The 18,073-nt window shown below is 32.0% G+C and overlaps 1 protein-coding gene across 1 annotated transcript in view; it reads left to right on the top strand.

The window, feature by feature from the left end:
• Nucleotides 1-18,073, top strand: part of LOC127720544 (uncharacterized) — a 170,438-nt gene that overhangs the window by 28,585 nt on the left and 123,780 nt on the right. The window contains exons 26-40 of the mRNA XM_052227137.1: nt 806-958; nt 1,701-1,913; nt 3,514-3,556; nt 4,087-4,253; nt 4,978-5,154; nt 5,927-6,220; nt 6,904-6,946; nt 7,214-7,374; nt 8,379-8,537; nt 9,637-9,849; nt 10,223-10,265; nt 11,024-11,187; nt 12,217-12,390; nt 13,703-13,912; nt 16,775-16,817. Coding sequence (XP_052083097.1) covers nt 806-958; nt 1,701-1,913; nt 3,514-3,556; nt 4,087-4,253; nt 4,978-5,154; nt 5,927-6,220; nt 6,904-6,946; nt 7,214-7,374; nt 8,379-8,537; nt 9,637-9,849; nt 10,223-10,265; nt 11,024-11,187; nt 12,217-12,390; nt 13,703-13,912; nt 16,775-16,817 — 2,257 coding nt within the window. The remainder of the gene's footprint in view (nt 1-805; nt 959-1,700; nt 1,914-3,513; nt 3,557-4,086; nt 4,254-4,977; nt 5,155-5,926; nt 6,221-6,903; nt 6,947-7,213; nt 7,375-8,378; nt 8,538-9,636; nt 9,850-10,222; nt 10,266-11,023; nt 11,188-12,216; nt 12,391-13,702; nt 13,913-16,774; nt 16,818-18,073) is intronic.

Below are 18,073 nucleotides of genomic sequence, written 5' to 3' on the forward strand. Positions count from 1 at the left end.
TTACAAAACTTTGACTCTTCTGAAATACTAAGGGTTTTCTAACCCAGGAATAAATTACCTTATATAGCTGTATTTGGCAAAATCTTTCAGAATTTTGGGTCCTAAGTGCTCTTCAACTTCATACTTTATTAGGCCTTTTAAACTTTATGATTCAATAGTCACAGGTGAGTCTTTTGTAGACGAAACTTGAGTCTGGCTTACAAAATTTTAATCCTGGTATCTATAATGAGTTAATTTACTACTTATTTTGCTGTATAAATTAAGTGCCAATCTGCCTAAGAATCAGGCAGTGGTGAAAACATGACAAACAAAAACCCACTCAAGTTGACATTAATTTATGTTCAAAATGTATAATGGTGCAGGAGTTTAATATTCATTTCCATTTCCTGTTCTGGTAATTCAAGATATAATTTGGTTGAAATGCACTAAAAATTAATAATTAAGGGGAGCTAACTCAGTAATTTGCTATCATTTTAACCAAAAGTTATCTAGAGATTTCTTGAATTACCAGACACGCAGAAAAGAAAGACCTACCATTTCTAACTCAGGATCAGGGTAACTTCAAATTGGGTGGTTAGGTCGATGGGTTTTTTCGATAATGTTTTGAATTTTTTCAAAATTGCATGATTCTTACAAAGACTGGCACTTAAACAAAGATCTGACATCAATGTCGATTTCTTTTAAAACAATAAAATATGACATAAGACAACCACTTATAAACCAATCAATAAAGATTATTTTACAATCAGTTTGGTTTTTCAATCAAATGAAAAAAATGATATATTATAGAACTTTTTATTTACAGACTTTTCCCTGACCAACTGGTTTACAGAGACTGGTTACACTCCATCTGTATCCCTGTCTGGAGATGCTCAACAGGACTTAATGGAGGCATTAGACATATTTAATTTCCTAAACTCTCCATACCAATGTCAGATGTCTGGTGGATGGAATGATAGTAAGTATTGTAGGCTGATTGTCTTAAATCTGTATCCCAGGCCTGTCTGGAAATATCCTAAATGATCTGATTGAAACAAGGATATGCAGAAATATCAATCCCAGCATCAAATGATTGTAACATGATTATCAAAAATGTTTCCCTGTTACAATGGATCATTAAAACACTGGTCTGGTGTTATTGTGTCATCTCCTTTTTCTTCTACAGTTTTCTATCAGACTTAAATCATGTGAAAAGCCACATTTATATAAAATCTTGCAACAATTTAGGAAATGTTTGTCTTTTGATGGTAATGTCTAATTTGATTTATAACATCAAAATAGTAGAAATTATTAAGAGCGTCTTGAATTAGCAGATAAAATTTTACTATATTTTTCATATTATCACCATGATATTTTATAATTTCCAGATGCATGTAATGGTTGTTTGTAATTCACTGCTTGTCTTTATGTATGTGGGTCTCTCCTGTCACATGCTGCAGATACTATCATAATTAAAAAACACTGTTTTTCTTTATCTAGATCTCACAACTGCGGATTCATTTATTTTCATACCAATTTTTACGGATGGAGGAAAAATTACATAACTATAGTAAATTTGTACTTCATTGAAATTTTAATTCGTGGTTAACTTTTACCCACAAAAATCCACTAAAACTGGTATCCAATGAATATTAATGAAACCACAGTACTATTTTAGGTCCGTATTGGATCTTTATGTTAATGCCTTTCTTTTATTTTAGCCTGTCCTGAGTCTGCTGAAAATTTACCTGTACTTCCAAATTCAATCAACTGCACAATAACAGAAGGCTGCACAACTGTGGAATGCTGTGTGGAATCTGTCCGACTGCAGAGATATTTCCACACTGTTTTGACCATTGACCCCTGCCACTATAACATGACAGTTGGAATAGACAGATACATGTTCAATGTCCATATTCAGGATAAACCTTGGGGTAAATTTTCTTCTTTCTTTGTGAATTTTCAACATTTGTTCCCGGCTGATTTATATACTTTTTTCATTCCGGTAAATACAAGTGGATTCTAGTTTATGCTATGAAAAGAAATGAGTAATATGTAATGAAGCTTTTAATTTTGATATTTATCAGTTAATATTGGATTTTGAATGAATTAAAATTGCATATTAAAATGGATTAGGTAAGTAATTAATTTTGCATTGTCCCAGAAATTATTATAAAACAACATATGATTATTTTCACGAGATTTCGTTTCAGATTGCTTCACATTCTTCAATTTTTGTTTCTTTCAAAAAACTAAAATCCACGAATTTGAGAACCCACGAACATGCAACTATTTCTCAAACCACGAAAATTGATACCCACGAATAAAAGTACTTGCACAGTATGACCATGATGACAGAAGGGAAGTTCTTAACATAAGGCATCTTTATATATACAAAGTAAAAAAAGTTCAAAAGACATTGATTAAAAACCTTTATATCCTCTAACCAAGTCCCTGTGTTTCTGACCCAATGACATTACAAAGGTGTAAATTTTTATAGTTTTGAAAATTATAAGGGCACCCTCAACATTTTCAATAACGAACATGGCGGAACATAAACATTGTGTAATCAGGTTTTTCTCTAATATTTCTTGCTTATTGTACTCTATTATTAGCACTCCTGCCTGGCAATATTAATTTTGAAGAGAAAAAAACGTGGACTATACAAGCCTGAATACTGTGTTGAAGGCCTTACTTTGACCTATAATGGTTTACTTTTACAAATTGTGACTTGGATGGAGAGTTGTCTCATTGGCACTCATACCACATCATCTTATATCTATATGTGAAAAATTCACATTTACATGTCGATCTAGTACCTAAATTCTTTATTATTAACATATAATTGTCCTGAATATGTATGGTCTATTTGCCCCATGACATTAAGCAGCTAACTATCAGATTCAAATTCCAGGGAAGTCATGTGATTTAAATAAAGGCAACAGTAGTATACCGCTGTTCGAAACTCATAAATCGATAGAGATAAAAACAAATCAGGGTTACAAACTAAAACTGAGGGAAACGCATCAAATATAAGAGGAGATCAACGACTCAACAAAAACACAACATTAAAAATGTAACACACACAGAAACGATCTATAATATAACAATGGCCATTTTCCTGACTTGGTACAGGACATTTTAAGAAAAAAATGGTGGGTTGAACCTGGTTTTGTGGCATGCCAAACCTCCCGCTTTTATGGCAATGTTAAATATAACATTAAAATGACAACATTGCATGACATGACTACAATACAAATAAATGGGAGAACATATAGTACAAAGAAACACACGAATAATAGCTAAGAAAAGGTACTAGGTTTAAAATTTAATACACCAGACGTGCGTCTCGTCCAAACAAGACTAACCAGTGACGCTCAGATGAAAAAAGGTTGAAAGCCAAAACAAGTACAAAGCTGAAGAGCACTGAGGACCAAAACTTCCAAAAAAGTGCGCCTAACACTGCCAGGGTTAGACTGGATTTATGCTGAGGATGAGATATACAATGGATCAATTGTTTTTATTTTTTTTCAGAAACTATCTGGAATGTATGGCTTAATGGAATCGTTAGACTGGAGTAAGTACACTCTAAAATGTTTCCTGAGAATTTTCAGTTTCTGTATAGGAGTTTGATAATCAAATTTGGAAATTCGTTTTTCACAACAGGTGGAAAGAAGCCAATTAAATATCATCAATAATCATGTTTATTTCAGTTCCAATTATGTGGTCCTTAATTATCACCCGAATTTATCATTTATATGGTCCTTCAAAATTTAGTATTGGAATCCACCATTTGAGTCATATATATGACAGTTCACCAATTCAGAATATAATGCATTCTGGGTAATATTTTCAAAAGCGTACACCAAAACATTGTGATTGGTTTAAAACTTCCTAAATAATGGAGATTACCAATAGTCCTTTACATTCTAAAAAGGAAATTTTTTGCAAAAACATAAAAATTGTAGTTCCTGACAGTTTTACCAAAGATTTTTTTAAAATATTGAATTTAAAGAAGCAATAAATTTAAGTCTGCTTCGAAAGCGCCAGAAATTGTTTAGTTTATCCTCAGTAAAACAGTTTCCCCATTTCCTTGTTTTTTTGCAGTTTGAATGTATATGATGTGTACAATGAGAGACAGTTCCTGATCAACATGAATGTTAGTATTTGCTTTGAAGATGGAGGTCCTTGTGACCTTGAAAGTATCCCTGTCCTAGAAAACTCATTACTGAACAAAGGGCATTGTAACTTCAACACTCAGTTTCCTGCAAAAGGTAAATATTGATATTTGGAAGTTGTTGTTTTTTATGTATATAGATATATATAGATGGCAATAACAATCAACTTGTAAAAAAAATATAAAAATATAGTACAGATTGATTGAAAGTGTATACACATGTTAACTTATCAAAGAGACGTGCAATCTGTAAACCCAACCCCAGCACTAAATATTAACTAGAAAATTGATAAAAATAAGATGTGGTGTGATTTCCAATAAGACAACTCTCCACCAGAGACCAAATGACATATAGAAGTTAAAATCTATAGGTCACTGTATGGCCTTTAACATTGAGCAAAACCCATACCGCATAGTAAGCTGTAAAAGGCTCCAAAATGACAAATGGAAAACAACTCAAACGAAAAACTAACGGCCTGATTTATGTTCAAAACAATAAAAGAAAAACAGATGTGATAAACAGTAACAAACAACAACCACTGAACTGCAGGCTACGGACTTGGGACAGGCACATACAGAATGTGGCAGGGTTAAACATGTTTACTGGCGCCAAACCTTCCCCATTGCATGAATTGATAAATTCTAATAACTTTTTACAGTTCCATTTTTCAAACTATCCAAGTTTGTAGATAACAATGCTTCATAATGTTTCTCCATGCTGTAATACTTTTGTGTTCTTTTCTGATTATTTTATATCCAAGTTGACAGTGCTTTATCCTGTATTTATCATACTCATACTGATTTTATTGTGTTCTTTTCAGATTTCAGCATATCTTTGTTTGCCGATGACAAAGGATTAACTCATGTTTCACCATACCCTGATTATTTTGTGGCTCAAGTCCTCAACACTCTGATGGTTTCACCATTTATGAGTGAGTCGTCATGTGACAGGGATGCCTCACCATGGACTCCACCGGGACATGATGGTTGGAAGAGAGGTATTATTCTTACTCAACAGAAAAACTGAAATAGTCTTATGCAAAATTTAAGGACCATTTATTATAAACAGATAATAATTACTAATTTTAATTGCATTTGATAAACAATTCATGTCTTTGGATTATTCTACATTTACATTGTGTCATTTCATGTGATTAGAGTTATTTTTAACCATTTTCCACTTTTTCCTTTGATATAAAATAAGGAGATGTGGTATGATTGCCTTTGAGACAAATCCAACTGACATTGGATAGAGTAAACTTAAAGGAAATAACAGCATTGCATTTAAGTATTGGCAGGCATCAGCCTATGATTTGATTGTTACAAGTAACTGTTTATCTGCTCTTTGACAGGTTAACCTAATTTGCAGCAGACTGTATATAACAGTTGTCTTCCACCAATATTAACTGGCCACCTCAAAATAGCCCATAGTGCTGAAAGTGGTGAAAAACACAAAAAAATCAATCAGTCAATCTTCTACTGATAAAGTTACAAATTACTATAGAAGACAGAAAAGTTGCAAAGTTGCATATGGTCTTATCTCATTGGCCATAGCAACAAAAACAATGATACGTGTATAAACCACTTTCATAAAATCACATGAATGAGACACAGGAGAAATATTAAGGTATATTATTGATCATATTGATATTAAGCATATTCATTTTATATTAAATTAAAATTCAATTCATTCATCCTGTTTATGACATTTGTTATTTTTTGTTAAAGTGAAAAAATGTAAACTTTCAAATTTAATGTTTATTATTTAAGAATGTGCTGCAGTAGAAAATTACTATAACCTTTATGATACTGGTTCCATTGACCTACTTAGAGGAGGAACTTGTAATGGTACCAGTTGTAACATCACAGAAACAGTCACCTCTTCGACAACAGAGACCAACTGTATTTCTATAAGCGACTGTACAGGGTTTAGATGTTGTGTTGAGGCCACACGTCTGACAAGGTCTTTTGTCTTTGGTATATATATTGATGCCTGTAATTTCACCTTGACCTTGGTGATTGAAGAACTTGAATATGTTATATATCTGGTGGATTTGAGTTTTGGTAAGTGTGTTAATTTTATGTATAAATAGAATCAATACTTTTAATCCTTATTTGATTTCAGAACCAACAAGTCTATTTGTAAGCACTGATCCAAGGAGTGAATATGTAAGGTATGCAAGGTTGTTGAATATGTCTATAGAACTATCTTACCATTTAACAACCCTTAATAGAACTCAAGGTATAACTTTTATTATGTTGACTAGTTTCTGCATAAATGTCCATCATCCAAACAGTTAACAAAAGTTTAACATGAGCCTACATATTGTGATAGGCACAATAAATGTATGACGTCATAATGTATGAATTGAAATATTACAATACCATGTCTTCATAGCTATTGACACTAGAAATGAAAGTATAATTGATGTATTATTACATTATTGTCATTGTAAAAACTTTTCTATTATTATTATTGTAAAATAATCTGTATAAGAAATGGTTGCTAGAATTGACATGAGTAATAAAACTGTTCTATGCATTAATAGCTTATTCTAGGTGATTTTTGTTGTTGGGTTTGGTTTTTTTTGTATACATTCTCTTTGTATTTTGAGAAAGAAACATTGAATTATCTTTTGCACTTCATTCTTGCTAAATTTTATCTAATGTGTTGATTGAGAATGTGTATTAAGGAAGCCAAAAATCAATCATTGAATATGTTAAATGTGAGTTTTTTTTATTTTCAGGAACCAAGAACCAGTTCTACTTGAATGGAGCTTTTAGAATTGAGTAAGTATGCAGTATATAGATTTTCTTTATTTTGAAATATGCTTAAAAGGGTATGACAAACATATTGTTTTGAATAAACTGTTTTTATGAACTATTGAAGTAAAAAATTTAACATAATATTAATGATAATTGGGTTGAATAAAGAAGGTTTGTGTTTGGACCAAGGGTTCAGAAACGGTCATATTTGCCAGTCATGATGTAATGTTTATAAATAAATACATATAACTTTGAAATTAGGCATTTCTTCTAATTAATTGTGTACTGTAGTTACATCATTGAAGATCTGGCCAGTAAAGAAATGTATGCAATTACTGCAAATCTAAGCCTGTGTTTTGAAACTACGAATTGTACTGTTGAGAGGACAGTAGCAGACGGCACAATGTTCCCTAAAGGTGTATGTGACCTTACCAAAGATTATAATATTCCAGGCAAGTTTTACAATGTTCCCTAAAGGTGTATGTGACCTAACCAAAGATAATAATATTCCAGGCAAGATTTATCTTCTAGGCTACTAAATATACAATGAAGAACTTGTTCAAACATAGTGTGACATGATCTAAATTACATAACTTTAATACTAAAATATGGGAGATGATTCTAAATTTTGAAATTATTTTCATATTTTGTGTCTGTTACTCTTCTTGAATCAGTTACTGAATTTCAATTAAGGATATTGCTCCTCTTGTTTTCAAATGTATGAAAAGTCTAGAGATAATCATTTCCCACCAAATTTTCAATGGCTTATATCTCAAAAATAGACCCTTCATTTTTAACTGCTATTTTAGTTCTTTTATTTATATACTATCAATTTATCACAGTCTTTTATAAAGCTTGTTATTTTGAAACAGAGTAGGGAACATCCTTCAGCATTCAATAAATCTTTGTCGAAAAAAATGTATGATAAAAATTTCCTTCTATTGCCTGTTTATAAATTTATGAATTATTAAGAAACAAAGGTTTCAGTTCCGTAAGACAAAGTTAACCTTACATGGATTTGGCTATTATTTTTAAATCTTTTTTTGGTCATACAGCTCTTCAACTGTTACATTCTTGGTTTTTAGACATTCAGCTTTAAGGGTTCCTGATTAAGGTAAATCCAGATAAGTAATTAGGATGCATGAAATTTATGAATAGTTGAATTTTTTTTATGTGCAAAACAAGTGTTTATGGTATTACAAATATTTTAGGAGTTCAAACTTTAGTGATGATAGGATAACATAATTTTAAAGTAGAAATTTACAGACAAAACGTATAAGTAAATCATGCCAATACCAAACAGTGATAGAAGCAGTTTTACTAAGGGAATAGATAAGAAATCTTCAATAGTACTGTGTACTGGTAGGAAAGAAATATCAAGTCTCCACAAAAAGTAAATGTCTTTAAAAACATTTTCCTATTAATGCTATAAAGTATTTCTGAATCTCCCTTGCAGACTTTTCACTGATAGCTTGGGCAGCAGAGAATGAACTTCCATTGCCGTTACTTAACTATGGTATAGTACAATTATTGAAGGAGACCAACATGGCTACTTACATGAAAGATGTCCAGTGTGATAGGTCAGGATTTACAAGTACTAATGGGTGGATCAATGGTAAGTTACTTACATGAAAGATGTCCAGTGTGATAGGTCAGGCTTTACAAGTACTGATGGGTGGATCAAAGGTAAGTTACTTACATGAAAGATGTCCAGTGTGATAGGTCAGGCTTTACAAGTACTGATGGATTGATCAATGGTAAGTTACTTACATGAAAGATGTCCAGTGTGATAGGTCAGGATTTACAAGTACTGATGGGTGGATCAATGGTAAGTCACATGAAAGATGTCCAGTGTGATAGGTCAGGATTTACAAGTACTGATGGGTGGATCAATGGTAAGTTACTTACTATACAGTATGAAGATGTATTATTATACAATCACAGACAGAAATAATTAATGTATAACTGAATTCATATTTGTCTGTGTATTTATGCTTTTTGCAAACAAATTTGGCAAGAAGGGTCATATATCTGTCTATCTGCGTATATGACAAACTCCTCTTAATAAGTGTGATAGATTTCAGTGAAACTCAAATGTATTACACTATATGATTGATTGGTTGATGTTTGACACCACTTTCAGCACTATAGTGCTATTTCAAGGCAGTGAGTTTTTTTTATTAGTGGAAGAAACCAGAGTGTCCGGAAGGAACCACCTACTTTAGGAATTACACGATATGAAGTAATGTACAAAACAAAATGACTAAGACATCGTAAACATTCTTAATATAAATTGGACGGTACTGTAAATTCAGAAATTGTTGTGAGGTTTTTATTAATGCGAATATTGGGACTGGGCCGGGTGAGTATCGCAATAATAAGAACCAGCATTCTGATATCTGATACATATCTCTTAAGTCAAATTTTCCTGAAATCGCAATAATTAATCTTGCATTATTGTCCATTATTCAAAAACTGCAATAATAAGTGCACACAATAATTTCTGAATTTACAGTAATTATTTCTTACCTTGTTAACAGTCCCTTTGTTTTTTTTTCAATTTTCTAAAGCTTACATATTTAAAGTCAGTGGACAATTTTTTTTTTACCAATGGTGAACCAAAGAGGAAACTTGAGTATTTTATTTTATTTAGAATAATCAACTAATATGAAATTCTCATCCACAGAAAGGAAGTTTTTAATTTATGTATTCAGATTGTACCCTGACAACTTCAAACATACCAGTTCTGGATTCCAATACAAGCTGTCGTCTGCTGTCACAGTGTACCAGTGCCACCTGTTGTCTAACTGTAGGAACTATAAATAGAACTGTTAGTATTGACCTTGAACTTGACCCCTGTGACCAGTCAATGTCTATCAGGATTGAGAATTATGTCCACAACACCAGTTTGTATGGTTTTGGATTTGGTAAGGAATTGATTTTCTATTTACCCCGTACTGTATTTGGAAAGAAAAAAAATAATCTTTTAAATGAAACAGAATATTTTTAATGAAATTGACAATGGAGACAGGGAATGTGTCAAAGAGACTACAACCCAACCAAAGAGCAGAAAACAGCCCAAGGCCACCTATGGGTCCTTAACACAGCAAGAAAATCATGCACTCGAAAACTGAAAATGTCTGAACTGTTAAATCAAAGTCAGACACAAATTTGCAATTTAACGTTTTATTGGTTTTATAATTTTTCCATGTTGACCATACAAACATAAATAATAAAAAATCTTCTGTTTTTCATTGTTTTTTTAAATGTTTACATATTTTTTTTTATTCCTCCTTTCAGGTATTTTACAGAAATTTTATTTGGAGAACATCTTGAGAGTAGAGTAAGTGCTTGTTTTAATGGAACTAAATATAACAATTGTTTTTATGTTTTTACCACATTGATGTTTTTTTTTAGCCTGCCAACCATAAATGCTGGACATTGTATGTCCTCTTTCAAGTCTAACAAAATTTAGAATTAGTAATTGCTTCTTCCTTGCATAGCATAGGTAAATTTCATATTCTTCTGACCTTTATATGTTCTCTTCCTAAATAGGGTTGTAATGTTAGCTGCTAGATTTTAATTATCCAGTCATTACAACTTTTTAATCATTCCTCCAACAGTGCAGACTTCACTTTTTGTTGCAAAAAAAAGTTATTAAAAAAATATTCCTTGATTGAAATTCCTATTTCAAAGGAGTTTGAATAATTTATTTTTTACAAGTTTTCCTGGATTTCTAAATTTTGAAGGTCTGTTTGCAGGTGAAAAATGAAATGAACAAATAGCTTCTGTCCCAAATCTTCTTTTCTTTATGTCTGAATTTTTTTGGGAGACCAAAGCCCTCAATCCATATCGTGGCCTTTATTAAGTACAAATGTACTAGAATTAACCCAAATGTCAATCAAGCTAGCAAGGAAGGTCAGCATGACCTTTTTTTCATAAAAGGCTTAGTTATGCATTTGTGCAAATGAATCATTTTGTGATACAAAATTCACTTGGGTTACAGGTTATGTGGGAATATAATTATGAAATTATGTCAGTTTCTGTTTTGAGTGAAACACACCTTGCTACACATTTAATTCATAGTACATTACTTTTTAGGTATGTTGTGTATGACCTAGAAAGTGACCACCAGTATCTTGTTGATATGAATGTTAGTGTCTGTTTTGAGTCAGCAGGACCATGTGAACTTAACAGTTCTATGTTTCATAAAACTTTCCTTCCCAAGAAGCCTTGCAAATGGCAGACAGGCTTTTTTCAAACAGGTATGAAAGTATTGTGGATATCTTATAGTAATTATGAATAGAAATCTGTATTTTGGGGAAGAAAAACTCCAAATTCAACCTTGCAATTTTTTTTTTATTTGCTTTGGTAACAAAATGAAATGATAAAGTTTTCTGATCTATTTGTCCATCGACTGTTCTTTTTTCCAATATCAGGTTAAAGTTTTGGTTTAATTTAGTTTGCTGTGATGTTGTGGTCTCATAATTGTTCATTATGATGTGAACTTTTTATAATAAATTCCAATTTAAAGTTTAAACTGAGATATCACACATTGAAATGTAATAGGTGTCCAGTTACTCATATTAGCTTCCTGAAATTTGGTGAAAACTCTTTACTGTGTGTAGCATTTTCACATTTATCGTTCTTAAGTTTCCAGTTTACACACATAACTAACATTTATGAAAATTTCATCATATTTTTCTCACCATGAATCAGAACATTTTTTAAACAGTGTGAATTAAGTGTATGCAACATCAACCTTTTATTGATGTCACTTGAGTGTGGTAAGATCTTCATTTAGGAAATAATTCATGTAAATATTTACCTTAATGTCAAAACTTTACAAGAAAATATAGCATTTTCCATGTGGAAACAGATAGGAAATATGAGCAAATTTAAAGTGTAGGAACATCTATGTTACTGCCACCAACAATTTAGGGTATTCTGACACCTGCAAACTTTTCAAAATCTGCAAGGGGGATTTTATGCGCAAGAGGACCTGATATGCCTCTTATATTGTCACAAGTGCTTTTAATCTGCTACTATATTGTTTGAATGAGTATATTATGTGCTTAAATACTACTTAACTCGTTTGAATGCCTGTTTTGAGGTGTTCAGTTTATATAATGAAGAATTTCAAAATTCAGATCAACACCTCTGATGGGGGAAATACCAATAAATTCTAAGACATTTCTAATGTAAGAAACTAGATAAATATATATAATGAATTTTAACAGAAATAAAAAACATTCTGACATCAGTATTGTGACATCCAATCCTTTATCTTTCAGATTTCTCTTTGGCTGCATGGAGAATAGAGAATGATATAGGACCAACAGCCTTACTATATCCTGTAGATATTGCCAGACTGATCAAAGAATTAGGGCTAGGAGACTATCTTATAGACTCTCCATGTTCTAGACTGAACGGGTCATATGTACCACATTCTAGCAGATGGAATGATGGCAAGTTTTTACAAGATTTTTATACGACATATACCAGAAATATATGAAAAATTTTCAAACAAATAATTCTTTCTTTGGCAAACAATATAGAGGGGTTGATAAGTTCATTAACTTGTATTAGCTTTGAGTCAAATAGTTTTTGTCCAATTAGTTAAATTTCATCACTAAGCCTGGACACGGAAATTGTGAAATGTTTAAAAGGATTATGTAAATAACAATGGCAAAGATAAGTTAAGGATATAGTAACTCTCAAGTGCAAAATTGAGGGATAAGAACAAGATGAACACAAAACAAAAACACATAGAGGGAAAAGATGAACACAAAACAAAAACACATAGAGGGAAAAGATGAACACAAAACAAAAACATGTAGGGAGGGAAAAGATGAACACAAAACAAAAACACATAAGGAGGGAAAATATGAACACAAAACAAAAACACATCAAGAGGGAAAAGATGAACACTAGGGAGGGAAAAGATGAACAAAAACACATAAGGAGGGAAAATATGAACACAAAACATAAACACATCAAGAGGGAAAAGATGAACACAAAACAAAAACACATAGGGAGGAAAAGATGAACACAAAACAAAAACACATAAGGAGGAAAAGATGAACACAAAACAAAAACACATAAGGAGGGAAAACATGAACACAAAACAAAAACACATAAGGAGGAAGAAGATGAACACAAAAACAAAAACACATGAAGGAAAAGATGAACACAAAACAAAAACACATCAAGAGGGAAAAGATAGACACTAGGGAGGGAAAAGATGAACACAAAACAAAACACATAAGGAGGGAAAAGATGAACACAAAACAAAAACACATAATGAGGAAAAGATGAACACAAAACAAAAACACATAAGGAGGGAAAAGATGAACACAAAACAAAAATACATAAGAAGGGAAAAGATGAACACAAAACAAAAACATGTAGGGAGGGAAAAGATGAACACAAAAAAAAACGGTTAAAGGGTTATGTAAATAACAATGGCAAAGATAAGTTAAGGATATAGTAACTCTCAAGTGCAAAATTGAGGGATAAGAACAAGATGAACACAAAACAAAAACACACAGAGGGAAAAGATGAACACAAAACAAAAACACATAAGGAGGAAAAAGATGAACACAAAACAAAAACACATAAGGAGGAAAAAGATGAACACAAAACAAAAACACGTAGGGAGGGAAAATATGAACACAAAACAAAAACACATAAGGAGGAAAAGATGAACACAAAACAAAAACACATAAGGAGGAAAAAGATGAACACAAAACAAATCAATTTGAATGTTATTTTTTACAGGATGTGGAAATGTTGTCAACAAGCCAGTCCTACCTAACAACACCCATTGTTATATCCCAGCATCTTGTACCTCATTTAGATGTTGTCAGGACATAGATTTACTCAGTTCTACATTCGAAAGCTCTATTGAACTTGATCCATGTAATTTTCTGCTTAAGATTAGAATTGAGAAGTTGACGTTTGATGTGACTTTCTTTGATTTTGCTTGGGGTAAGTTATAAGTACAGGCAATTCTGTAATTGCAATCTGAGGTAAGCAAGACCCAGTTAATAGTTGAGACTGAGAAAATACCTTTGACTTATCTCAGTTATTGACACAACAGAGTGAAAAACAAAAGGTTCAACTCTATTGCCTAATAATTAAAGAAACTTCTCTAAGTACACACAAATATATAAATTTTTTATGCCCCGCCGTATCGGTGGGGGCATTAAGTTTTATCCTTGTCCGTCTGTACGTACGAACGTCCGTCCGTCAGTACGTACGTCCCAAAATTGGTTTCTGTTCTCTAACTTAAGTTTGCCTCAACCAAATAGTATGAACCTTATACACAATGCTTGTTACCACAAAACACAGATCAAGTTTGAATTTTGGTGGTGTCACTTTAACCGTTCTAGAGTTATGCCCCTTTATAAATGGAAAAGTTGCAAAATTTTTAGTTTCCTTTCTCTTACTTAAGTTTGCCTCAACCAAATAGTATGAACCTTATACACAATGCTTGTTACCACAAAACACAGATCAACTTTGAATTTTGGTGGCGTCACTTTAACCGTTCTAGAGTTATGCCCCTTTATAAATGGAAAAATTGCAAAATTTTTAGTTTCCGTTCTCTCACTTAAGTTTGCCTCAACCAAATATTATGAAACTTATACACAATGCTTATTACCACAAAACACAGATCAAGTTTGAATTTTGGTGGCGTCACTTTAAACCGTTCTAGAGTTATGCCCTTTATAAATGGAAAAATTGCAAAATTTTTAGTTTCCGTTCTGTAACTTAAGTTAGCCTCAACCAAATAGTATGAAACTTATACACCATGCTTGTTACCACAAAACACAGATCAAGTTGAATTTTGGTGGCATCACTTAAACCGTTTAGAGTTATGCCCCTTTAAAAATGGAAAAATTGCAAAATTTTTAGTTTCCGTTCCCTTACTTAAGTTTGCCTCAACCAAATATTATGAAACTTATACACAATGCTTGTTACCACAAAACACAGATCAAGTTTGAATTTTGGTGGTGTCACTTTAACCGTTCTAGAGTTATGCCCCTTTATAAATGGAAAAGTTGCAAAATTTTTAGTTTCCGTTCTCTTACTTAAGTTTGCCTCAACCAAATAGTATGAACCTTATACACAATGCTTGTTACCACAAAACACAGATCAACTTTGAATTTTGGTGGCGTCACTTTAACCATTCTAGAGTTATGCCCCTTTATAAATGGAAAAATTGCAAAATTTTTAGTTTCCGTTCTCTCACTTAAGTTTGCCTCAACCAAATATTATGAAACTTATACACAATTCTTATTACCACAAAACACAGATCAAGTTTGAATTTTGGTGGCGTCACTTTAACCGTTCTAGAGTTATGCCCTTTATAAATGGAAAAATTGCAAAATTTTTAGTTTCCGTTCTGTAACTTAAGTTAGCCTCAACCAAATAGTATGAAACTTATACACCATGCTTGTTACCACAAAACACAGATTTAGTTGAATTTTGGTGGCATCACTTAAACCGTTTAGAGTTATGCCCCTTTAAAAATGGAAAAATTGCAAAATTTTTAGTTTCCGTTCCCTTACTTAAGTTTGCCTCAACCAAATATTATGAAACTTATACACAATGCTTATTACCACAAAACACAGATCAAGATTGAATTTTGGTGGCGTCACTTTAACCGTTCTAGAGTTATGCTCCTTTATAAATGGAAAAATTGCAAAATTTTTAGTTTCCTTTCTCTAACTTAAGTTTGCCTCAACCAAATAGTATGAAACTTATACACAATGCTTGTTACCACAAAACACAGATCAAGTGTGAATTTTGGGGGCATCACTTTTACCGTTCTTGAGTTATGACCCTTTATAAATGGAAAAATTGCTAAATTATTCGTTTCCGTTCTCTAACTTAAGTTTGCCTCAACCAAATGTTATGAAACTTACACACAATGCTCATTACCACAAAACACAGATCAAGTTTGAATTTTGGTGGCGTCACTTTAAACCGTTCTAGAGTTATGCCCCTTTATAAATGGAAAAATTGCAAAATTTTTATTTTCTTCTAAATATCAAGTTATTTTTAAAATTGGAGTTATCTTCCTTTGTCCATGATTATAGTTGAATCATCTACAATCAATGCTTTATATAATGCAATGTTTAATTTTGACTTCCACTGATAAAACACAGATCAAGTTGAATTTGGATAGTGTCACTTTAACCATTTTTGAGTTATGCCCCTTTATAAATTGAAAGATTGCAAAATTTTTAGTTTCCATTCTGTAACTTAAGTTTGCCCCAACCAAACATTATGAAACCTATACACAATATTCATTACCACAAAACTAAGATCAAGTACAACTTTTTTGTTTCCGTTTTATAACTTTAGTTTGCCTCCACCAAATGTTATGAAACTTATACACAATGCTTATTACTACATAATACAGATTAAGCATGAAATTTGGTGGCGACACTTTTACCATTCTTGAGTTATGTCCCTTTTATAAACATAAAAATTGCTGTATTTTTAGTTTCCGTTCTCCAACTTTAGTTTGTCTCAACCAAATGTTATAAAACTTATACACAACCATTCTAGAGTTATGCATGTTTACAAATAGAAAAGTTGCTGAATTTTTAGTTTCTGTTCTCTACTTAAGTTAGCCTCAACCAAATGTTATGAGACTTACACACAATGCTTATTACCACAAAACTCAGATCAAGTTCAAATTAAGGTAGCATCACTTTTACTGTTCTTCAGTTATGTCCCTTTATAACTATATGATATGCAAGTGGGGGCATCATCTGTGTCCACATGTGGACACTATCCACATTTATTTTAATTTAATATTGATATTTGCCTTTTTTGCAGGAACAAACCAATATTTTGATCTTTATGGAGTTCTGTTGATGTCGTAAGTATACTCCTTTTGTTTTGATGTTTACCAATTCAAAACACTTAAGACAACAAAAAACTACAAGGCATAAAATTCTTACATCAAATCTTTGAAGATTCTGCATGAAAATATTGTAAAATATCATTTTCAAGTCACACAGTAAGGTTTTTTTGCATGTGAGTGAACCGAAAGATTTGTTTGAATTTTTCTTGATCCAAAAAGAAGTTCATGTTTACAAAAAAATTATAATAATACATGTAAAATAATGTGTCCACTAAAATTTATCTGATAGAACTTGTAGATACAAAAGAAAATATTCTAACAACATTGTAGCACTATGTAACCAAAAATAAATTTTGATTGGTCTATTTTCCAAAACTGTCTGTCATAAGTGTTGTTAAACATGTTTGTGAGTGCTCAAACCTCCCTCTAACAGGATCAGTGGCATTACAACACAAAATAACACAGACCTGCCAACTATCCCGATTTTGGCGGTATTATCCCGATTTTCATGCCTCAACCCGAATCCCGATATCGGGTTCCTAAAACAAGCAAAAAACCAGATTTTCATAAATTCTACCCGAGAAAATTTTATTCTTACCGATTTCCGGTAATGGAGGACAACATAGAGATATTATCCAATCAAATTCATCGTAGTATCTGATATTCGGGTCATGTTGATTTACCTGAGGATTATCGATCTGTTTTGACACTAAGTATTATGTAAACATATACACGTGCCTCAATAAAATCAATGATTTGTCAAAGTTTTATGGGTCTTAATTGGTAATAAAATTATTGATCTTTGTTATTTATACCGATCAGCTTGGGAGTTACATAATTAACTGTTTTAATTTTTTTACTTATCATTTAATTGAGATTAATTATATTATAATCAAGTTAACTAGTTAAAAAAATTCTTTAATCAGGTGAACATAGTTAATAATTATCTTAATTATAACTGATCAAAGGAATTTTGCAAATTAAACGTAAAGGCTTGGATGCTGTTTGCACATTGAGACAATTGTTATAAAATGATATGAAAAATGGAATTGAATCATAACAGTTCAAACTATCACAATGGTTGTTACTCCACCCAGCAAGAAGAAACGTTTGCCATGCCGTTTTCTTGAAAAATGGCAGAATGACCTGAAGTTTTCAGGATGGTTGACCAAGTCCAACACAGGAGACTCCCATGCTTACTGCAAATTATGTAATAAAGACTTCAGAATAGACCACGGTGGCCTTAATGATGTTAATAAACACACCAACAC

This window comes from Mytilus californianus, unplaced genomic scaffold, assembly GCF_021869535.1.
Source record: "Mytilus californianus isolate M0D057914Y unplaced genomic scaffold, xbMytCali1.0.p SCAF_11, whole genome shotgun sequence".
NCBI classification, from domain to species: domain Eukaryota; kingdom Metazoa; phylum Mollusca; class Bivalvia; order Mytilida; family Mytilidae; genus Mytilus; species Mytilus californianus.